Below are 24,302 nucleotides of genomic sequence, written 5' to 3'. Positions count from 1 at the left end.
TGTGTATTACAGTACTGTATTTTATTGATTATTTTTTATGATTTGTGGAAGCCACGTTTTGGCAGGAAGGCATCGTAGATCTTTACAAAAGTAAATAAATAAATAAATGTAACGGAAGTGGTTTAAATGTTCTTAAGCACTCTATACATGCTAAGTATTATCATTAAAGTATTTTTGTGAGCAATTAACTGGCCAACATATTTTTAAAATTATTGTAAGGGTGACTCCCTACAGGGAGCCAGCCCCCATTATCCTAACATCCACCTCGCCAAGCACAGGGAGCAGCAGTGGGTCTGAAGCAGCCAGGGGGGAGGGGAGAGACTCGGAGGGAGAGAGAAACCAGCGTGCGGAACGATGGGAAAGCTCAGGGGAGGAGAGATGCAGGCAAGCCCTTCCACCGCCTTGACAGGGAGGAGACTGAGAGGGCATCGCTCCTTCCGGTGCAAGAGTTAAGGAGAGCACCGCAATGCAGGTCAAGGGGGAGGCATTTTGGGGTGCCCCGACTACTTTGCTGGTGTAAGAACAGACGTGTGCCATTGCCGGATTCTGATTCGGAATGAGAGGTCATGTTTTAAACTGTCTCTGCACTGTAAATACTTTGCACAATAAAAGTCTTTAAAGACAAACTGGACTCAAGCGAGTTACTCTAGAGTAGCCACGACGACCCTCTGACAATTATCTTTAGTAAATGGTATCAAGTTTATTGCTTATAGCCAAAGGCTGCTGCAATGTATACAATATAATTCAGTAAAATATATACAAATTTGGTACAAAACTTAAGAACATTTACATTATCAAAACATGACCTAATCAGCACAAAGCTATGGATTATCTTTATTATTACCATTATCTCCCATTTTTCCTCCTAAAAAGCTCAATATGGGTGGCAGAAATGGGTCCTCCATTTTATCCTTACAACAACCCTGTGAGGCAGGTTCAGCTAAGAGACAGTGGCCAACCCAAGGATTTTGCCTAAATGGAGATTTGAACCTGGGCCTCCTTGGTCCTGGTCTAGCATTCTAACCACTACAGTGGTGCCTCGCTTAACGAATGCCCTGCTTAACAAAATTTCCGCTTAACAAAAGGATTTTTTGAGCGGAGGTTGCCTCGCTAGACGAATGCGTTTTACGAAAAATTTGTCTAGTGAATCGCGGTTTCCCATAGGAATGCATTGAAATTCAATTAATGGGCAAAAAAAGTCAAAAAAAAATCAGTGCATTCCTATGGGATTCGCTAGACGAATTTTTTGCTATAAGAAAAGACCCGTGGAACGAATTAATTTCGTCTAGCGAGGCACCACTGTACAGCATAATGGTTGGACTTGATGAGCAGACGGGAGGGATAGAATGAGAAGCAGATTGGTGTGAGGAGGGGTCAAAAGGATGCATAGGATAATACTGTTCCTCCTGCGTGCAAAGCCCAGAGCTCCCTTTTACCTGTATCTCTCGTAACGTTTCACCTCCAAAAAATAGGGCCGGCTCTTGTTCTCAGCCTTCACCAGAGCATCATTCATGGGACGGGTGTGATCTGAGATCGGAAAGTCGTCTGTGATAGACTGCAACTTTTGGCCAGCCTTCTCTATTTCCTCCTTGAGTTCTGCAAGGCAAATGTGAAACATCAGGTGACGGAGGTTTGCGGTTTCTCGTCACACGTTCCTGGGCTGGGAACTGGCATGAAAAGTAAGCCTGGCACCACACCCCAATGCCCCCAATTCAAATTAAGCCCTGGCTAGATGAATCTACGTCATACGGTGGAATTACAGCCTCCAGCCTAGCATGGGAAACATAGGTAGGAAGCTGCTCCCTGCTGGGTCCATCCGGCTCAGCATTGTCCACTCTGGCTGGCAGCAGTGGCTCTCCAGTGCTTCAAGGAAGGAGTCTTCCCCAGCCCTAGCTGGAGGTGCCAGGGATTGAATATGGAACCTTCTGCATGCAAAGCAGATGCCCTACCACTGAGCTTTAGCCCTTCACCCTCAGCATGAGCATGGAAGGGCTTAACTCACCTTGAACAACGTCAGCCATCTTCACCAGAGCTAGTCCTGGGATAGAGTTGAAGCTGCTATTGGCCTGGAAGCACAGAAACCAAAATGTCTTAACACATTGGGCCAAGTGTGAATTTTGCTAAAGAGCAAGCGGAAGTCTCTCTTCTTGCTCCAAGATTCTTTGACTACTTACCCGGTGAACCATTTCAGAGAAATTAGCCTTGGGAAGCCCATGCAAGGTTTTCAAAACCTTTTCTACTGAAGGTACCTGAGGGAACAAACCACCGGTAAAAGACAAGTGCTTGGAAGTGGAGAAGAAAGTGAAAATCATGTGCATTTCAATTAATATAGTCATTGGTTGTATTTCCCCCCTGCCCATGGAAAATTCAGAGCTTTGTCTACAGTTATAACCATAACCTGGTGCCGTCCAGATGTTTTGAACTACAACTCCATCAGCTCCAGCCAGCGCATCATTGTAGACCCAAAGACCTGGAGGATACCAGGTTCATCTCCATCAGCTCCAGCCAGCGCATCATTGTAGACCCAAAGACCTGGAGGATACCAGGTTCTTGGAAGGCTCCTCAACTGGTAAGAGGCACCCCTCTTCTCATTTCCACCTCCCCAGTAGCTCCCCAGTTGGTGAGGTCTGTGACCTAGAGGAGGAGTGAAGAACTTGTGGCCCTCCAGGTATTGCTGGATCTCAACTCCCACAATCCGTCATCATTGGCCATGCTGCCTAGGGCTGGTGGGAGTTGGCCAACAACATCTGGAGGGCCACAGCCATGGTGTAGAAAACGAGGGTGCAACTGGAGGAGAAGATGGCAGGTCTATGATCAGATATTTTGTGTGATTTTAAAGGGATAAATACAGCAGCAGATCCCCATTAAAATCAGACCGGGTAGCAGCCAAGGCTGGCCCTATGATGAGGAAGGGTGAGGCAGCTGCCTCCAGTGGCAGATGCTGGGTTCAGGGACAGGACAGTGCTATGAGTGCCATGTGGCCTGCCCTGTACCCCTCACAGTAGCCTGCTGCCATCAAATGCAGTGGAAGACGCTGTCCTGGAGTATGAGTCAACCACCATTCCAACTGGCTTCTGTCTTTGGGACTTGAGGCTACCATCTTGTCCTTTGCCTTAGGCAGGAAAATGTCTTGAGCCGGCAGCCCTGGTAGCAGCATTGACAGGGAGTGACTAGCCTTTTGCACACACATAAGCTAAAGGGTAGAGGGGCCCCTGGCCATCAGGTCCAGTCGTGTCCGACTCTGGGGTTGCGGCGCTCATCTCGCTCTAAAGGCCGAGGGAGCCGGCGTTTGTCCGCAGACAGCTTCCGGGTTATGTGGCCAGCATGACAAAGCTGCTTCTGGCGAACCAGAGAGCACACAGAAACACCGTTTACCTTCCCGCTGGAGCGGTCCCTATTCATCTACTTGCACTTTGACGTGCTTTCGAACTGCTAGGTTGGCAGGAGCTGGGACCGAGCAACGGGAGCTCACCCCGTTGCAGTGATTCGAACCGGCAACCTTCTGATCAGCATGCCCTATGCTCTGTGGTTTATGGAACTGCTATTTCCATCATGGGGGAAAACATACCATGCAGGTCAGTACATGGCCTCAATCCACATTGGAGGGGGGCTGCATGCATTCCCCCTTCTCCAAAAAAGATTGGAAGATCCAATCACAGATCTCCCCTGTGCCAAAACTTTGAATCTGAAACCCACTGTTCTGCGCACCACATCAGCTACTGAAATGAGCGTGACGTGCGGGGGTGATGGCCAAGCTGGGTGTGGAAGCTTGTGCTGCCATCCTAGAAGAAGAAAGCACACTTCTGCCATCCTAGAAGAAGAAAGCACACTTCTGGACAGGAAACATGAACTCTCAACACAGCTAAAGGAAATGTCTATAAATGCCAAGTCTATAGAAAAACAGCAGAGGCAACAGAACATCTGTTACTAGCCCAAATCCTGCTGAAGTGCACAAGTTTTCATGCACCAAAAGAAGTGACACAACTGTGTTTATTTTGCTCATCAGAAATGCACTGGAGAACAGGTTGCCCTTTTAAAGGCACCTTTATGGTACTGGAGCAACCGTCTCCATCCTGGAGGGGCCCAGCCTCTCAGTGAACTTACTTTGCGGTAGTTAGCGCCCAGCTCCAAACTCTGAGCTTGGCCCAGGGCACCAGCGCAATAGATGCAGCCTGGATCCTCCAGGAGGGAAGTGAGGCTTTGCTTCCTGTCTTTCAGGGCTGGCTCCAGCTCCTCTTGTTGCTGGATCAAGGCCTGCACAGTCTTGTTGAGAGTCTGCAAATGGTGCAGTGAGTTCTGTAGGTCTTAAAGAGAAAGGTCACATTAGGGCTGCCAGCTTTCTTCTGGCAAAATACAGGACAGGGTGGTGGCAGGCAGGCAGGCAGTGGGAGGTTGGGGGCAAATTCTTTTCCCACCTGGTGCTGAAACACGTGACCTTTGACACACCCTTTCACACACATGCAGTAATGTACGGTACTGGACAGCGATATGTGCAGGCCAGGGCAAAAAATAAATGAGCATATTCTGGTGGGGGGGGTGAGCTTTGTCCCACACGTTAAATTCTGAAGGACAGGAAAAAATATTAGGGGATGGGGGGATGGGGGGGCAAACCTTGTGAGGAGCTACCCCCCTCCCTCCTCCTCTCTCAAATGTCATGCGGATAACTTCTGGGCTACACCTGCACAAAAGCGCTTGTTTCTAGAGACCCAGAGCCTGTTCCTCTCTGAGGGACGGGGCCCAGCGCTCCCAGGCTGCAGCACCCAGCCCAAGCTGCAGGGAACTGGAAGCAGCAGCATGAAAGCCTTGCCCTGGTTTGCTCCTCCTTGGGGGCGGGGTGAGGAGAGGGAGTGAGGAGGGAAAAGGAAAAGAAAGAAGTGAGAAGCAGGGGGAGAGTGGAAATGGGGAACACTGAAGACAAACTGTGTCCTGATAGCCTTTTACATTGAAATAAGAGACAATCCTGTGTTATACAGGATGGCTGGCAACCCTAGCTCACAATAGGTTGTAAATTCCACTCTTGGTTTATCTTATTTTCAAAAACAAATAGCATATAAATATGCTATTTTTCCAGTGTAAGTCCATCCAGAGTGGCTTATGACAATAAGAACTACATGTGTGTTTGTGTCAGTATTGCTCAAAACAGGAATAAAGCAGATTCATGAAAACAGAAGCAGGCTCAGAACTATATAACAGAATAATACTGTCATCTCCATCCAGTGAACGGGACAAAACATTATTTGGGGAAGGCCAATGAAAACAAATGAGTCTTTCAGACCCTCTGTGGGGAGGCAGTTCCAGAGGTGCCCTCATAGATAGACCCAGGAGGTGGACACCCCAGGAGGGCATCCGGTTCAGATGCTCCATCTTCACTCTCAGAGTCAGTCTGCCTCTGAATACCAGTTGCTGGGAATCACAGGAGGGGAGGGCCCTGCAGCTGCACGCAGGTCTTGCTTGCTTGCATCTCTAGGCATCTGTGTGGCCACTGTGAGAACAGGATGCTGTGCGAGATGGGTCACTGGCCAGATCCAGCATGCTCTGCTTATGTTTTTACAACATCTCGGTATGGGTGCAGGATGGTATGGGTGCAGGTAGTCATCCCAAACCCTTTAGGGCTTCAAAGGTTAAAACCACCACTCTAAACCGGGCCTAGAAACACACTGGAAGCCGGTGCAGCTTGTATAATACAGCTATTCTTGAAGCTGAGCACTGTATACCCACCAGGACTCTGCTGGCCATGACTTGGAACCAGCTGGAGTTTCCTGACCATCTTTAAAGGCAACCCCATTACAATAGATCACTAGGTAAAGGTAAAGGTAAAGGGACCCCTGACCATTAGGTCCAGTCGTGACCGACTCTGGGGTTGCGCGCTCATCTCGCATTATTGGCCGAGGGAGCCGGCGTATAGCTTCCAGGTCATGTGGCCAGCATGACAAAGTCACTTCTAGCGAACCAGAGCAGCACACGGAAACGCCGTTTACCTTCCCGCTGTAGCGGTCCCTATTTATCTACTTGCACTTTGACGCACTTTCGAACTGCTAGGTTGGCAGGAGCTGGGACCGAGCAACAGGAGCTCACCTCGTCACAGGGATTCGAACCGCCGACCTTCTGATCAGCAAGCCCTAGGCTCAGTGGTTTAACCCACAGCGCCACCTGCATTTGTCCAAACAGGATTATTTTATTTTATTTAGTTGCACTTTAGGGACAGGCACCTGTAATGCAAGCCTTTTAGGGGTGACTGTGCATTTATCTTGCATGAACCCCTGTGGGGTGCCACAGGGTTCTGTCTTGGGCCCAGTCTTGTTCAACATCTTTATCAATGACTTGGATGATGGGCTTGAGGGAATCCTGAGCAAGTTTGCAGATGACACCAAATTGGGAGGGGTGGCTAACACCCCAGAGGACAGGATCACACTTCAGAATGACCTTAACAGATTAGACAACTGGGCCAAAGCAAACAAGATGAATTTTAACAAGGAGAAATGTAAAGTACTACACTTGGGCAAAAAAAATGAAAGGCACAAATACAGGATGGGAGACACCTGGCTTGAGAGCAGTACATGTGAAAAGGATCTAGGAGTTTTGGTTGACCACAAACTTGACATGAGTCAGCAGTGTGATGCAGCAGCTAAAAAAGCCAATGCAATTCTGGGCTGCATCAATAGGAGTATAGCATCTAGATCAAGGGAAGTAATAGTACCACTGTATTCTGCTCTGGTCAGACTTCACCTGGAGTAAACTGCACCACAGTTCAAGAAGGATACTGATAAGCTGGAACGTGTCCAGAAGAGGGCAACCAAAATGGTCAAAGGCCTGGAAACGATGCCTTATGAGGAACGGCTTAGGGAGCTGGGTATGTTTAGCCTGGAGAAGAGAAGGTTAAGGGGTGATATGATAACCATGTTCAAATATATAAAAGGATGTCATATAAAGGAGGGAGAAAGGTTGTTTTCTGCTGCTCCAGAGAAGCGGACATGGAGCAACGGATTCAAACTACAAGAAAGAAAATTCCACCTAAACATTAGGAAGAACTTCCTGACAGTAAGAGCTGTTCGGCAGTGGAATTTGCTGCCAAGGAGTGTGGTGGAGTCTCCTTCTTTGGAGGTCTTTAAGCAGAGGCTTGACAGCCATCTGTCAGGAATGCTTTGATGGTGTTTCCTGCTTGGCAGGGGGTTGGACTGGATGGCCCTTGTGGTCTCTTCCAACTCTATGATTCTATGATTCTATGATTCTATGATTCTAACTGCAGGTATCATTTGGTAAACTGAAGGTGTAAACCATGTAGGATGTGTCATCATCAACCAGCCTTCCGCAACCTGGTGCCCTCCAGATGCCTTGGATTACAACTCCCATCAGCCCCAGCCAGCAAGGCCATATGATGCGCCAGCTGAAGGGAGCAGGGCTCATGGGAATTGTAGTCCCAGCTACATCAAGGGCACCAGGTTGCAGAAAACTGCCACAGTGTCGTGGCCTATGAGAGTTAAAACATAACAGCTTGAGACAAGTCATGATCTTACCTTGCACTCTGGCCTTCAAAGCATCCATGGCAGAATAGACATTCCCCTTGAGCAGGAGGTGGATGGTGGAGCCAATGGTCCAGCTGACATCTGAAAAACACAAAAGCACCACCTGTCAAATCTGGAGCAGTTCCCACCTCTTCGGCCTAGCTAGGAAGATGTCTTATGCTGTACATAGGGTTGCCAGACTCAATAGAGGACAGGACTTCTGTGCCTTTAATTGCCCTGCTCTCTTTTGAGTCTGGAAACCTTAAAGAGAAACCAGCAGACCCTTTGCTTTGGAATTAAACAAAGGGTCTGCTGGTTTCTCTTTAAGGTTTCCAGACTCAAAAGAGAGCAGGGCAATTAAAGGCACAGAAGTCCTGTCCTCTATTGAGTCCGGCAACCCTAGCTGTACAGCTGTTATGCTCCTGTTGGCTTTACTTATTTTAATTCACACTGCGATTGTTTTATTCTGCTTTGATTGTTCTCTTGTTTTAATATTTGTGGTTTTAAATTTCATTGTTAGCTAATCACAGAATATCAGTTACTGAGTAATACACAAATACAGATAATAAATTTATGCAATGTAGTTTTACATACTGCTCTGAAATCCAATCTTTAATGAAGACTGGTTTATACATTTTAAACTCTCTGGACATTGACACATTTTTCCCACCCCCAAGCTGCTCTCTGCATTCAGAAGGAAGTTTTCAATAGCACCCATGGGAGCCTTTTCTCCATCTTATCTTACTGCTTGTGCCAAACCAACAAACCATCAAACCCCACTCACATTAAATATTTGGTATGAGAGGACACTCAAGCAGGAGCCGGACCCATTCCTGAGTGCCTGATGAGGGTACTTCTGCAGACAATTGCATATTGCATTCACACAAGCCTCACGGACACTTGAAATATATATCTGAGATGTACACGTGAAAAAGCAATGTGTGACATGGCCCTGAGGCAAACATAAATATACTCAGCAATGGCAACTTACTGTTCAGGTCACTGAGGATTTGCTGTTTTGGGACTGTAAACTGCTCTACGGTCAGCTGAACTCCCTATAGCAGGGGGTGGGGAGGAGGAGAGAGAGACTTTTAAAGGGTTGAAATAAGAGCTCAACTCACAACTTGGCATCTTTCAAGAAAGATCCATTTCTGAACTCATGCAAGCCTTGACCCCTTGCTACACAAAACCCCCAAAGTTAGGCTGTTTGTTTTGTCTTCTTGCAAAGCTGAAACGAGACATGGAGGTGTGAGCTCTTAGCCCTGTAAGGTCCAGCGGGAAGCCAGTGAAGCTTGACAGTACTTGCAATTGGTACCTATGCTGGCTTATTCAGTGACCCAGGAAGGGGGACTACTGGCAGGGTGACATTCCATGTGAACCAGTTAACTAGTCTGTGCACGTGGAAAGTGCATTTGAACGTGAATGGGCCTGTGTGGGATACTTACACCAGTAAGGGCTTTCCAGGTGGTCCACATTCCATATAAATCTATTTTTTAAGAACTTAAGAAGGGTCTGCTGGATCAGTCTAGTGGCCCATCTAGTTCAATTTCCCATTCTCAAAGTGGCAAACCAGATGCCACAGGCAGGATATGAGTGCAACAGCGCTTTCCCCTCCTGCAGTTTCCAGCAACTGGCATTCAGAAGCGTTATAGCCTCCAGCTGTAGAGGTAAAATATATCCCTCAGGATATACCCACCAGTAGCCACTGATAGCCTTCTCCTCCATGAATTTGTCCAATCCTCTTTTAAAGCCATCACTGCCTCTTTGCTTTCTTGCGAGAAGGAGCGAGCATGCTGCCACGACACACATTTCAAAGCCAGGATGCATGTGCCCCAGTAGAAAACACAGATGAGGTACAAGTGCTTCTGTGACTTCAAAACTCAACCCAAAGGGCAAAGGGACAACTAGAAAGGAGGCAGAGAGGTGGCTGTATCACAGGAAACTTCCCAATGTCTTTGTGGAAGTCAGAACCTTGGCAGAATGAGAATGTCAAGAAATACAACAGGGGTGCTGACTTTTTGACTTGGTAATGAAATTGGCCACAGTCCATTTTCAATCTGTGAAGTGGGATAGATTTTTGCTTTGCTTTGTTTTGCTTTGTTTTGTTATTTGTAGGCAGTAGTGTGTGTTTGTGGTGTCAGTAGCTGAATTTCATGCAGAATTTGTTCTTTGAAAAAAACAATGTGTGCACACACAAACCTAGTTGTGTTGCACTCTCCGGGAGTATTTTAAGATTACCACTGCTCCCCAGCCCAGGATAGTTATACAAGAACATGAAATGGCTTTGGTAATTTTCTTTCAAGTCACTTGATAATAACAAGAAGAGAGTCTGTTGGGGCAAAGACTGTGGGGAAAGGCTGAGGCCCTTCTTCATGTGCCTCCTCCCCAAGAGGCCTGGTGGTGGAAACACAAGAGCAAGCCTTTTCTGTGGTGGCTCCTTGCTTGGAGAATGCTCTCCCCAGGGAGGCTGCCTGCTGCCTTTATTACATATCTTTAGGAGCCAAGCAAAAACATTCCTCTTCTCTATGGCGTTTTAAACTGTGTTTTTGTTTGATACTATGCTATGTATTTTTGTGTTTTTATATTGTAAACTGCCCTGTGATCATCAGATGAAGGGTGCTATACAAATTAAACAAAGAAACAAAATAGAGCATGATTTGCATGAAGAAGGTCCCAGGTGAAACTATGCTCAATCTTTATTGACCATTTGTTCTGAATTGTTTGCAGAGAGGTCATATGACAAAGAGCATTCATCTTGATTTACTTGTGGTCGAGATGAGTGAATATGTCAGTTTCTCATCTTTCCAATGTTAAGTTCAGTTCTCCACATTTCCACATCAGTATGTGATCTTTTTCTTAGTCATCATGAAAATTCATGCAGTTTTGCTTAATATACACTTTTTCCAATTTGATTTTGCCTAATATGCATATGTTTGCAATGCAAATTTCCCTAATATAATGTATTTTTGTATGTTGTTTTCACGGATACATGCATTTTTATGCACACCTTCCCCCCCCCCCAATATGCACTTTTGAACATATTACTTGGCTGGAGAACTGCACTGCACTGCAAAATTCAGAGAAGTTATTGTTTCAGAAAGTATGAATTAGATATGTTTGCCTTTAAGTACAAACTGAATTAAATTTCTCCTCTATCCTTAGCTTGCCTTATGGTTAATCATTTGTCCATCCCACACCCTTTAGCCGCCACTTAAAGTTCTGTTATGCGCTTGAATTGCACTTGCAAAATAGTCTGGAGGCAAACTTATTGTTTTGCGTGTGGAAGTAGTGGGGAATGTAGGGGCTCCTGGTTGTGGATTGGCCACATCATATTTTGTTTAGCCTTATGTAGGCTGACTGATGGGACCCCCTCCCTCTTAACAAAGAATCTTGCAGTGCCTTAAAGACTAACAAATCAATCACAGCAGCAGCTTTCACAGAGAAAGATGGCTTTGTCATATTCATGCACCTGAGAACTAACTGGTCATTACGTGGGAAATCTGTGATTACTGCTTCCAGTGTAGAATCATAGAATCATAGAATCATAGAGTTGGAAGAGACCACAAGGGCCATCCAGTCCAACCCCCTGCCAAGCAGGAAACACCATCAAAGCATTCCTGACAGATGGCTGTCAAGCCTCTGCTTAAAGACCTCCAAAGAAGGAGACTCCACCACACTCCTTGGCAGCAAATTCCACTGCCGAACAGCTCTTACTGTCAGGAAGTTCTTCCTAATGTTTAGGTGGAATTTTCTTTCTTGTAGTTTGAATCCGTTGCTCCGTGTCCGCTTCTCTGGAGCAGCAGAAAACAACCGTTCTCCCTCCTCTATATGACATCCTTTTATATATTTGAACATGGTTATCATATCACCCCTTAACCTTCTCTTCTCCAGGCTAAACATACCCAGCTCCCTAAGCCGTTCCTCATAAGGCATCGTTTCCAGGCCTTTGACCATTTTGGTTGCCCTCTTCTGGACACGTTCCAGCTTATCAGTATCCTTCTTGAACTGTGGTGCCCAGAACTGGACACAATACTCCAGGTGAGGTCTGACCAGAGCAGAATACAGTGGTACTATTACTTCCCTTGATCTAGATGCTATACTCCTATTGATGCAGCCCAGAATTGCATTGGCTTTTTTAGCTGCTGCATCACACTGCTGACTCATGTCAAGTTTGTGGTCAACCAAAACTCCTAGATCCTTTTCACATGTACTGCTCTCAAGCCAGGTGTCTCCCATCCTGTATTTGTGCCTTTCATTTTTTTTGCCCAAGTGTAGTACTTTACATTTCTCCTTGTTAAAATTCATCTTGTTTGCTTTGGTGTAATTTCTCCTAAAAGCAACAGAGGGTGGGACTGACTGAAATGGAACACCAAAAGCCAGGAGAAAGGTATAGAAACCAGCAAGCATGCAAAAAGCACAAGCATACTTTCAAAAGTGCCCACTGAAAGGAATTACCCTGTTTCCCCCCAAATAAGACATACCCATAAAATAAGCCGTAGCAGGATTTCTAAGCATTTGCACAATATAAGCCATACCCCAAAAATAAGACATAGTGATAGGCGCAGTTCTGGAGGGTGCCAAGGAAGAGGCGAGGTTGGATGTGTAATTAAAAAATAAGACATCCCCTGAAAATAAGCCATAGTGTGTCTTCTTGAGAAAAAATAAATATAAGACAGTGTCTTATTTTAAGGGAAACACGGTATTATAGTTCACCGCATTAGGGGCACAGCTTCCTTCTTCAGGATAGGCAGGGATATTTGTGCAAGCTGTTTCAGCAATTCTACATAGTTTTAAAGTTTAAGATTGCTCCAAAGGAAAGACCCTGTCTTCCAAAATGCATTAAGCTGTAACAAAACCCTCTTACAGTTTTAGCACACTTTGGAGTTCAAGTTTCTCCTCTCTGCATTTCTTTCTGTTCTGGACTGGGGTCACTGCATGGGGAGGCAGGGGGAACCAGTTAATTTGCTTCTGTGCATCCCCTCCATGACTAATAGCAGTTCTAGAATGGGGATAATTGGAGTCAAGGACACAGCACAGGGGGGAAGGGTTAGAGCTTTCTCCAAACTGGGCTCATTGGCAACTCTTTATAGATGAAGGGAGCTATATGGGGAGGATTTAGGACCACAGAAACCTCTGCAACAATCAATATGTCATTCTTTCCAAAGAGTCATAAGACGTTTCGTGATGTTGAGTTTGTTTGTTTGTTTGTTTTGCTACAGCAGAGTACCGGTAATCTATTTATGTTAGGTCTTTAGTAAAAGAGTAAGCTGTTGTTTTTCATCTTGGTTCAGATTGGGAACAGAGCCTCAAATAAGCGTAGTTTTTATTCGTTTTACTCAGAGTAGACCCACTGAAATTAATGAATATGGCTAAGTTGGGAGTAAGGAACACCTGGATTGCTAGTAGTATGTATGAAAAGGATCTAGGGGTCTTGGTGGACCACAAGCTTAACATGAGTCCACAGTGTGATGCAGCAGCAAAAAAAGCTAATGCTATTCTAGGCTGCACCAACCGAAGTACAGTAGAGTGTCCTGATCAAGGGAAGTAATAGTCCCACTCTATTCTGCCTTGGGCACTACCATTTAAAAAGGATATTGACAAGCTGGAATGTGTGCAAAGGGGGATGACCAATATGATCAAGGGTTTGGAAACCAAGCCTTATGCGGAACGGTTGAGGGAACTGGGCATGCATAGCCTGGTAAAGAGGAGCATGAAAGGAGATATGATAGCCATGTTCAAATATCTAAAGGGCTGTCATATGGAAGATGGAGCAAACTTGTTTTCTCCTGCACTGGAGGGTAGGACTCTAACCAATGTTCTCAAATTACAAGAAAGAAGATTCCAACTAAACGTCACTAAGAATTTCCTGACAGTAAAAGCTCTTTGACAGTGGAACAGATTCCCACCAGAGATGGTAGATTATCCTTCCTTGGAGATTTTTAAGTGGAGGTTGGATGGCCATCTGTCATGCATGATCTAGCTGAGATTCCTGCATTGAAGGGAGCTGTACTAGGTGACCCTCTGGGTCCCTTTCAACTATAGATCTATGATTCTATAGTTCTATGAACTGGATAAATGTTAGTAAAATAACACCTTAATTTTTTTGAAAATGTCTGAAAATGCTTTCCTCTCATCTTTGATGTATGGGGACTTCCTGTGGAATGCACTCTGCACCTGACCAGAGGCACTTCCACCCAATCTTATTTTGTATGTTGCACATACAAGTTCTCGCACTGAGGGCAGAGAAGGAAAGAACAAACGTGCTAGAAACAGGACAAGGAAAGTGCAAGAGCAGTAGAATATATCCAACTCCAGCAACCTTTGCCAATCTGCTCCTCTCCAAATGCTTTGGATCCCAATTCCCATCAGCCCCAGTCAGCTGAAGGTAGGCTTGCTGGGACTCATGAGAGTTGGAGTCCAAAACATTTGGAGGGCATCATATTGGGCAAGGCTGAACCAGAAGCATTTTGTTGTTTACACCATCCTAAAAATGCAATCTCTCCCCCGCTGCAAATGCACATTTTCTCTGTCCTGCTATGCGGTAGGTGCCAGATTTAAATGACACCATGAAAAGCTTGTAGGTTTGTGGCATTAAGTGGATAATGTTTGGTGCAGACTTATCCGATTTCTAGTTCAACTCCTCCCAGTCAGGGAAGTAACATCTTTTTAAAACTCCCAATAACAGGGTGAAACAATACAATACCCATTAAGATTTAATGCTGTGTATGAACAGCAAATTAAAATGACTCCCAGCCAGCTAAATCTTGCCCCATCACTCCACTCCCAAATGGCTCATCACCCACTTCTGGTTAATGAAGCTGTTCCTCTGCAGCTTGCCCCACTGCTCAGCAACCCACCCCCCCCCTGTCACCCTTTGGAGGACCCCATGGCGCCACAGAGATCTCTCACAGGCTGCAGAGCAATTTCTCAGCCTTTTCTCTGCTCTGGGCTTGCAAAGGGGACACGTCACTGCCAGCTGCAGAAGAAGATTGTGGCACATTCAGTGTGCCCTGGATTTGTGTCTCCAAGGACACCCGCTTGCCAGCTCGCATTAGCACACAAGCAGTTAAGGAGCCTTGCTGTTGCTGCTGCTGCTGCTGCAGCTGCCAAGCGTGATGGTGGTTAGCAGCCAACCTATCTGCCTTGTCCTTCCACTTTCTCAGAGCAGAAGCAGCAGCCGCAGCCGCAGCCGCAGCCTGTGGGTGGGTGGGTGGGTGGGTGGGACAGGGAGGGGGGGAGGACGTCTCCACATCTGAACCAGTAGCTGACACACTCAGGTACCATGGCAGATTCGAATTCTAGTCTTAAGGCAGCTCTAAAACATACAGTACATTGAAAACACACCAAATGCAAATTTCAAGCACATGGCTTCCCCCAAAGAATTATGGGAATTTATCCCTCACAGGGCTACATCTCTCAGTACCTATAACAAGCTACAATTCCCAGGATTCTGTTTTGGGGGCAATTCATGTGCTTTAAATGTATGGTGTGGACCTGCTGTTCTCACAGAGAGCAGTTTTGCTCAGTTTCTCATATTTTGCTATCTTAATTTCAGTCTGCCACATTTCCGCATCAATCTGCATTTTTTAAAAGAGCTTATTCACACATTCCCCTAATATACACATTTTTGGTAAGGGAACTGCATTGCAAAATTCAGAGATGTGTAAGTTTTTGAAGTATGGGTGTGTTTCAATTTGTGTGTCGTTTGGGGTAGTTTGAATTAAGTCCACCCCCCACCCCCCATCCCTAAGAACAGCTCAGTGCACTGAGCCACCAGCCTCCCAACACTTCTGATTCTGATCTGCCTTCCTCAGAATTTCACCTTCATCCTGACTCATCTCTGTCCTGTCCCACATCCACTGGGCTGGAAAAACCACTTCCCTGGGCCTCAGCACCCAATACTTTGAGCAGAGATCTTCTTGAAAACAAGTAACATGAGTCTTGTAAAGCAACCTAGAGGCACCTAGCCCCAGAGCACCACATAGGTCCAACTTTGCAGTCGTGATTCCATACCCATGATTCTATACCTGGACATCTTAGTAGTAAACAGACAAAATTTCCTTACAATAATGACTCGTAGCAAAGGCGGATGGGCAGAGAAAAAGACAAGAGGTGTTGCCAACTTACTCTGGGGACCCAGTTCATGTGGTGCCTCAAAACCTGCAGGGTGTTTAGTGCATCGCGGGTACCAGGCTCCAACTCTTCTTTCACCTTCTGATTGGCAGCAAAACCACAGATAACACCACCTCTGCAAGAAAAGTGGTACAAGCATAGTATAAGTAGTGATCTCCTCTGTCCGACTATGCACGTCGCTTGTTTTGGTTACTGAATACTGCAATTGAATATGTGGGAACTGTCTCCATGTATAGATAATGGAGTGGAAATACTATCAGGCAGAGTGATTGCTCATTCACACATTGATTTGCAGCCATCAGGTGATGGACCTGCAGTCTGCCTCCCAGGTAGTTTTCATGTCATGCCAGCATTCTGTACTTCCAACGTTGCTGACTTACTTCCCTCCCTTTCCTCCAAGGAACTCATGGTGGCAAACATGGTTACCTCCTGTTTTAGCACCATAACAGCCCTGTGGGGTAGGTTATACTGACTCGCTCAAGGTCCCTTGATGAGCTTCATGACCAAGTGGGGATTTGAACTCTGATCTCCCCAGTCCAACATTCTAACCACTGCACCACAGAGCTCTGTTGGTCCAAAATCAGCCTTCCTTTAACCTTCTCAGACTGAGGACCATCTCCAACCCCAGCCTGCAATATGGGACAATTCTCTGCTTGGCAGATTTGCCATTTCTTTCTCATTTGTGCTTTGATTTTCTCATTAGTCTTTTCTTTCTCCATTCCACACATCTTTTCTCCTTTAAAAATAAAGCCTACACAACAAAAAGGAAAGGGTGTTGCTGGCTCTAAAATCCACATGAAGTTGCAGCATCGTCCACTTGAGAGTCCTGACTCACTAGCTGAAGGCCAAAATGCTAAATTAACATGAAGCATGAGGAACACTAATCTGTCTACAGCGTCTCTGCAAACATCTTGAACCACAGACAGTGCTGGCATAACTTGTCCACAACAAATCAGGATGCACAGAAACCTGGGGAAATGGTTTGTGAAAGGAAGGAAGGGAAGAAGGAATGGGGCTTACAGGAATTGTGCTCTGTGGGTTAAAAGGAGCCCCACCTGCGAAGCTTCAAGGTGAGTTAAATGACCAAATGAGTTTGGTCAACCATGAAGCCCAGTGAGTGAGTGACCTTGGGCCAGTCACTGTCTCTCAAGCTGGTTTACTGCACAAGGTTGTGGTGAGGATAACATGGGGAGCAGGGAAGAACTGTTGTACACCATCTTGAGCTCCTCAGAGGAAAGGTGGGGCAGAATTGGAAGGAGAAGGAGACAAAAAGATGGTGGACCAGGCGGGCCACTGGTCTGATTCAGGCCAGTTCTTATCCTTCTTCTGCTCCTATGCTCTTAGACACTGGTGGGCAAGAGTTACGCAGTTTGAGACTACAACTCCCATCTTCCCTGGCCCTGACCATTGGCCATGCTGACTGGTGCTGATGGGAAGCCCAACGCAATCAGGAAAGCCTAATTCCTTATTTAAAGCTAGGTAGGCAAAACAACAACCACCCAGAACCTCTAAATATGCCTGGTAGGAAATGGGAAAGCCAATGCAGGTGTTGAATGACAAGCCTCACATCCTCCCCCAAGTTTCATCTCTTTCCCCCTCCATGCAACTGTCAGTCCTACAAGCAGCTCCCCCTCCCACTGTGCGGATGTTGTAGCCAACTCAGGTCCTCACTTACAGGATGACAAGTGTGGTCAGGAGCAGGCAGAATATCAGGAGGTTGCGCTGGCAGAGAAGGGAGCGGCGGTATGCCTTGATCCGCCCACCACAGCGCCTGTGCTTCCGGCGGCAGCAGAGGCACAACCCGGTCACGGGCACCGCCACAAAATAGATGACAGCAATTGTGGCACAGATGATATATCCTGTTTGATACTGGAGGATCTGGAGAGGAAAGCAAGAGTCCTTCAGAGAATGATCGCTGGTCTCTGAAAAGTGGTTAGGAGTACTGAAAGTGGTACTGAAAGTGGTTAGGAGACCCCCAAGTCCCATCCCGGAGCTACAATTCCTACAGTGGTTTAACAATCAATCTCCCTATGGAACTCTGAGAATTACAGGTCTCTGAGAGTAATGGGGGTCTCCTAAAAAGTATCAGCACCTCTAACAAACTCTAGCTCCCAGAATTCACCAGGGGCTGTTTAAAGTGGTATTACAGTGCTTTAGATGTATGGTGTGAATGTAGCCTTAGTTATGATTCTCATTGTAATTGAAAAATGTCCATTGTTAAGAAGGATTAGGTCGAAGAGGGGGCATGTGGATTCCTTGTGTGCTAGCACTCAGCCACGATAACTTTTTTGCAGCAAAAACAAGGAGGAGCCTTGGTATTAGCTTTTGTGGGTTACAGCGCACTTACTTCATCAGACCCCTGGGTAAGAGGGTGGCACTTGAGGAGGTCTACCTACGAAGGAGGGAAGCGGGTGGCACTGTGGGTTAAACCACTGAACCTTGGGCTTGCCAATCATAAGGTCGGTGGTTTGAATCCCCGTGATGGGGTGAGCTCCCATTGTTCCGTCCCTGCTCCTGCCAACCTAGCAGTTCGAAAGCATGTCAAAGTGCAAGTACCGTAGATAAATAGGTACCGCTACAGCGGGAAGGTAAATGGTGTTTCCATGCGCTGCTCTGGCTCGCCAGAAGCGGCTTTGTCATGCTGGCTACATGACCTGGAAGCTGTACGCCGGCTCCCTCGGCCAGTAAATCGAGATGAGCGCCGCAACGCCAGAGTCGGTCATGACTGGACCTAATGGTCAGGGGTCCCTTTATCTTTACCTTACCTAGGAAGGAATTAGTTTAGGGCTGCCGTAAGTCTGGAATTTCCCAGACATGTCCAGTTTGGGGGGCCCAACCCCCCCCCCAATCTGGGTAGATTTTTGCATTTTGAATTAAATGTCCGGGTTTGGGGGGGGTGCTGTTTTTTTATGTTTATGTTTATGTTTTTATTTTGTCCGGCACGTGCATGCTCAGAAGGCAGGCATTGGGTGACCTGGAGAGGCCTGCTGGGGGTCGTGCTAGACCTGGTGTTGTTCCTGGCCGCCGCCAGGCCTTGCGTGACCGTCCTGGGGCTGCTCAGCCTCCCATTGTGAGCCGGAGGTCAAAGACAGCAAAGGTAAGAGAGGTGGGGGTGTCCTGATGGTGGGGGTCTGGGTTTTTGATCCCTAGAATATGGCAACCCTAGATTAGTTGTGATGGGAAGAACTCCCATGTCTTCTGTTATAATCTTCTCTTACCAACATCCTCAGATTTACTGCCCACCAACTCCAAGTCCTCGCCATCTCTTAAATATCTGCTAATGTCAAATCTCTTTCAACTGTCTACAGAGCCTTCAAACATAATTCCCCAACTATACCTCCACTTGAGCCCATGTCTCAGAAAACTTTCTTGTGGAAGCCATGCGTGCATAAACCTCAGAACTGTAGGTGGGCATATAAATATGAAAATACCTAAGAAACTAAACTGTGGTATCCAACATGGATTCTGAGCTCACAAAATGGTGGACTTCCTCCCTCCTCTAGTTTTCCTTACCTGTGGAGTATTAGCAGACGGTGGGTCATTTAGGGCATCCCTCAGCAGCTCTGTAGAATAAGACACATTAGTTGCAGAATATTAAAACACTGCCATAGCAACCCACTCTCAACCCCTTTGCCCAGGGCCTGTGCTTCTCTTCATAAAGGGAAGATCCAGTTCAGCACCAGTTTTGTGTACAGTACGTATAAAACCCTGATTTTTTAAAATAAAAATCCTTAAAAAATAAAATTCTTAACACTAATTATACCTTCCTTCCATTGCAATGGTAGGAGTGTGTTTATCTGGCCTTTCAAATGTCTCCCCAGAAATGTGGAACAGTATCAAGGCATATAATGGCGTGCTCTGGTCCATGGGGTCACGAAGAGTCGGACACGACTAAACAACAACATCAAGGCAACCACAGTTCCTACAAAACTGACAAGCCACTTCATTGCCCTTTCTTCTCTTTGAAAAATTATTTTCTTGGCATTCTATATCTTATTCCAAAAGAAACATGAATATAGTCAACCTGCCAGGCTGCTCTCTCATTCTTAAGAGTTTCCATCTTTAAACTTGACAAACAATGGGAAGCCCAACCATTCATAACATCAATGGAGCAAATGGTTGTTTTTTCTTTTATAAGCATAACTGAGGAGCTTCCTGTGACGATGGTTAATTGTGGGTACCTATTATTTGTCTTTTTATTATACACACTTTGAGAAAAGGGCCTCTTCCTTTTGGTTATTAGAGCCTCTCCCCTTTTGCATGGAAATGACATGGAAATGTAAACTGTGACTCTGTTGATCCATTCACAGATTGATCCTGTACATGTTTAGCTACTTGCAAAATGTCTCACTAAGTTCTATGAGGATTACTCACAAGGAAGTGTGCATCTAATTGCACTCACACACCACAATCCTGATAATATTTACTCAGAAGTAATTTGTACAGAGTTCAAACCCCGGTAAGTGGGAATAGGACTAGAGCTCAACAGTTCAAGCTTACCGTAAACATGTCTACTCATAAGTAAGTTCCTGAATGCGGGCAAGTAGGTACAAGTTTGCAGTCCTGTCTCCCAAGCAGTGACTACATTGGCTTACATGAGGGATTGTTCCTCCATACAAGGACCATTCATATGGAAAACTACCTGTAGCATGTCAGGATCTAGCCTACCTCTCTTTCTAGGTGCAGGATAAGAGGAACATTTTCCTATGGAGGAGCAGTCGGTCACATGAGCATTCACCTACAGCAGGAGTAACCATTGTGCTGCTGCCCTTCAGGTGTTCTGCACTGCAGCTCTCAGCAGCCCAAGCAGTGCTGGATTTACGTACAAGCTTCACAAGCTATAGTTTATGGCCCCACTCTCTTGCCCCCCCAAAAAACACAGCAACAATTTGTTGTTGACAAAGGACAGCTGGACATATAAAGGACCCCATTACCTTCAGTAGCTTAGGGCTTCATGAAACCTAAATCTGACCCTGAGCCCAAGCCAAGTTGGCCAGTGGCCTGTGGGTGCTGGGACTCGAGTCATAGCCTACCAACATCTGAGGGGCTGCACATTAGCCACACAGTGCTAAGTGGTGCAACTCATCTCTGTATGCCTCAATTCCCCACACCCACTAGGGCAGGCATCCCCAAACTGCGGCCCTCCAGATGTTTTGGCCTACAACTCCCATGATCCTTAGCTAACAGGACCAGTGGCTGGGGAAGATGGGAATTGTAGTCCAAAACATCTGGAGGGCCGAAGTTTGGGGATGCCTGCACTAGGGTGTTAGCATCTACCTTAATATGTAGGAGAGGGCAGTTAGCTCTGAAAAATAGCTTTGGGGAGGAGGTTAACCCCTCAGTGTTGCCTGAGCTACCTGGCAGCTGCTCACCAGAGCTGCAAAGAAAGGAGAAGGGCAATCCGCTTGTGCATCAGCTTCTTCTCACATACTTTGGCCATGAGAACCAGGCCTTGTTCAGGACCTCAGAGGCTCTAAATCAGGGGGAGTCAATATGGTGGATCCAGACACTGGGGATTACAGCTTCCATAACCCTTCAACACTGGCCAGGTTTATGTGAGTTGTAGTTTACATAGAGAAGGAAGAGAAATCCAGCTCAGCTTGCATTTAACGGTGAACCAACCTAAGCTGCACTTTCTGAAACAATACACCAACCAAAACGCAGCCATCCTATGAAATGCACACTTTTCTGGATCTCGCAGTGCAGTTTTCCAGCCAAGTAATGTGTACAAAGAAAGTGGAAAGTGTGCGGAAAACTGCAAAAGTTAGTGAAGATGACATACAAGAATGTGCTCTATTGGTGGAAATTGCACCATGAAAATGTGTAGAAAAGGCAAAATTGCATAGAAAAGAAGGGAACTGGAAAAATTCACTGGTGAATTTTCATGAGGACAAAAAAAATCACAAACTAATGTGGAGAACTAGGAGAGAAACTGAAATTTACACATTTGTCCATCCCTAAGTTCACAGCATCTGGGCAGCACCATGCTGGCCACCTGTGGACTGAAGTGACACCTTGTCACACCCTTCCTTCAATCCTGTTCCCACTCAAATCCCAGTCATTAGGTACACGTTTGCAGTCAACTCCCAGTCAACGTCCGTCTGTGGAACAAACAAAGCTTTGCTACTTGCCCAGGCAAGTTGATTTATTAAAAGGAATCCAGGTAGAAAGCATGGTCATGTGTCCCTTTACACCAATCATCTGGTCACAATCTTCCTGGCTAGGGTCAGATGTGTCATATTTTAATTTTAATTAATAATTTCTAAATTTGCATCTATTCCATGCAGTTTATGCAAATCAGTGCCCCCTTCTTTGGTGATTCATTTCCTCTGTTTTGCCAATGCGCAAATGGCCTGGGGTGGGGGGGCAGGGGGCCCATTGCTTTTCAACTGTAATATGATGGTGGACTCCCTCCTCTGCTTTGCCACATATGCCTTGAATCCAAACAGCTGACATTCAGGCACGCCAGCCCAGGCCTCCTCATATGGGAAATATCTGCATTACAGTCCTATCCCATTCTATCCTGAATCCACTATCAGAGGTAATGTGCCCCTGGGGAGACTACTGGTGCTGCATTCGGGTTCAGCTTATGAGCTTCCCAGAAGAAGCATCTGTTTGGCCACCATACTGATTTGTTAATAATCAAAAAGCGGCTTTTGCTGTAAAAAGCTTACTTTTCAATTTCTGTTTTGTAAATAGTGTTTTATAGTTTGTAATTGTTTTATAGGTGATTTGTTAATTATTTTATATTATTTATGCTATCTTTGTCATGTTCCAGTATGTTTTATGATGTTATTGTTTTTCATTGCTTGAAAGACACTTTGAGATTCATTCGAATGAAACATGACATAAAAGTACAATCAATCAATCAATCAGTCACTGTGAGAAATGGATGCTGAACTAGAAGGGATTTAGAGGGAAAGTGGGGGTGCAATTTAAAAGAAATTGTATTGTTAAAACAATTACTGTATGTTGCTGTCAGGAGCAATGTTGAAAACGAATATCAAAATGTGCTTCTTGGCCATGCGGGAGGAATTGATTTGCCTCTTGCCTTCCATTCTAAGTCATGTTTGCAGCACCCCCTTGAGCGCCCAGTCGCACTCCTCTCAATCTGCCTCTGCCAGATGGACACCCTGCCAGATTCCTACATGGCTGGGGTCTGCCTAAGGTACAGAACAGACTAGGCGTGCTGGTGGGTTTTGTTGAGGGGAAAGAAGGGAAACACCCACAGAAGTTGCTACATGTTGGATCAGGCTGCAGGGACCCACAGGACACTTCCAGGTGACCTCTTTTATTGAGCATTTCTTTTGATTTGTTTACAGGGGAGTTATGTCACATCAATCCCACACTTTCCGTGCACTTTCTTGTCACTTTTCTTACTGCAAAAAGTTGCATTTTTGGAAGAAGCAGGTTTGCTGCACAAGAGCACCAAGTCCACTTTAATTGCAGAACCTGAATTTGCTGGATAGGCACCTACCACTGGTGTGTGTGTGTTGCATTTTAGCCACCCCAGCAGAGAATGAAGCTGCTGTTAAGAGCCTGCAGTGGCAGTAATGCCTGGGGTTTCTTTCATGTGCATCTTTCCTTGGGTCCCACATTTCTCTCAAAGGTCTCAAGGCCTTTCTGTTGCCTTGGCTCTCTGGTTGCTTTTTCTTTTCTTTTAACCAGTGCCTTCTTCTGTGGATTTGGAACTAGCCTGGCTAGGAGATCTGAGCAGGTGACAAATGCTTCACCCTCATGCTATTAGAAGGCTTATCTGCTGATTCTTGCCCATCAAGTTACTCTTGAAGGTACAAGGCCTGGTCAGGCTACAGCTTGTTTTCGTTTCTTGCTCCATTGGCAACTGCACCCGGCTCCCACAGCTGGGAGAAGTCGGCTTTCTTACCTGTCGGGAAAGGGTTCTGCTGAACAACTTCAAGGTAGCTGTGGACAAGGGCGTAGAGGTGATCCATAGATCCAGGGACTCGGTGGTGGGCAGGAATCCGCTGCTCAGCACCCACATCAGCAAACTGAAGGATGGGCGAAGGGCTTCCCAAGGAGCATTGCTGAGAGTGGACAGGATCCAGGAGAATGGCAGTGAAGGCCAAAAGCTGGAGCAGCGGACATGGCATCCCAAAGCCACGGGTGCCTCCTGAAACTGCTGCGTCCTGCATTGGCTCAGAGATGGGTCTCAGCCCCAGAAATTATGACAATAGAGAGGTGGAGGGTAGGATCCAGTGCTATGGGAGGGGATTGATCCTCCCCAGTGACACTCTCTTCTTCCCTTGAACCAACAAGGGGAGCAGCCTCTTTTCTTGCCGTCAGATGTCCTTGGCTGTCCGTCAGTGCTCCCAAGCCCTGCTTGCAAAGCAGAGGGCATGAAGGAAGGGAGGCATGGCCACTTCTCCCTCTTCAGCTGTTCATCTCTGTCTGCAGCTGAAAGGCTTACAAAGGGGGGGGGGGAGCGCAAGCAACAACCCCAAACCTGCCAGACGAGTTTGATCCTCGCTGCTGAGCTTCTCGCTGCTTCCCAGCTAGTGGGATGGGGCAGGGTGCGGCTGCGCTGGGTGGAGGGGAAGGAAATGAGGAGCTTTTCCCAGGAGACATTATCCCCAAACCTTATGATTGTTCACCCACTGCACTGAGTCAGCTGGCCACATGCCCTTGGTTGCCACAACTGTAGAGGGA

At 46.3% G+C, this 24,302-nt stretch overlaps 1 protein-coding gene across 1 annotated transcript in view; it reads right to left on the bottom strand.

Moving 5' to 3' along the window:
* Positions 1-24,302, bottom strand: part of PROM2 (prominin 2) — a 59,669-nt gene extending 35,367 nt beyond the window's left edge. Inside the window, exons 1-10 of the mRNA XM_035119046.3 lie at positions 23,521-24,302; positions 19,149-19,198; positions 17,311-17,513; positions 15,630-15,750; positions 8,494-8,557; positions 7,515-7,604; positions 4,105-4,304; positions 2,175-2,249; positions 2,003-2,066; positions 1,437-1,596 (exon numbers count right to left, since the gene is read on the bottom strand). Of these exons, the coding sequence (XP_034974937.1) occupies positions 1,437-1,596; positions 2,003-2,066; positions 2,175-2,249; positions 4,105-4,304; positions 7,515-7,604; positions 8,494-8,557; positions 15,630-15,750; positions 17,311-17,513; positions 19,149-19,198; positions 23,521-23,788 (1,295 nt within the window). The 5' untranslated portion in view covers positions 23,789-24,302. The remainder of the gene's footprint in view (positions 1-1,436; positions 1,597-2,002; positions 2,067-2,174; positions 2,250-4,104; positions 4,305-7,514; positions 7,605-8,493; positions 8,558-15,629; positions 15,751-17,310; positions 17,514-19,148; positions 19,199-23,520) is intronic.

Source organism: Zootoca vivipara, chromosome 6 (assembly GCF_965207765.1).
Source record: "Zootoca vivipara chromosome 6, rZooViv2.hap1.1, whole genome shotgun sequence".
Lineage (NCBI taxonomy): Eukaryota > Metazoa > Chordata > Lepidosauria > Squamata > Lacertidae > Zootoca > Zootoca vivipara.
The sequence above is the reverse complement of the archived record's forward strand: the minus strand, read 5'-3'. Positions and strand labels throughout refer to the sequence as shown.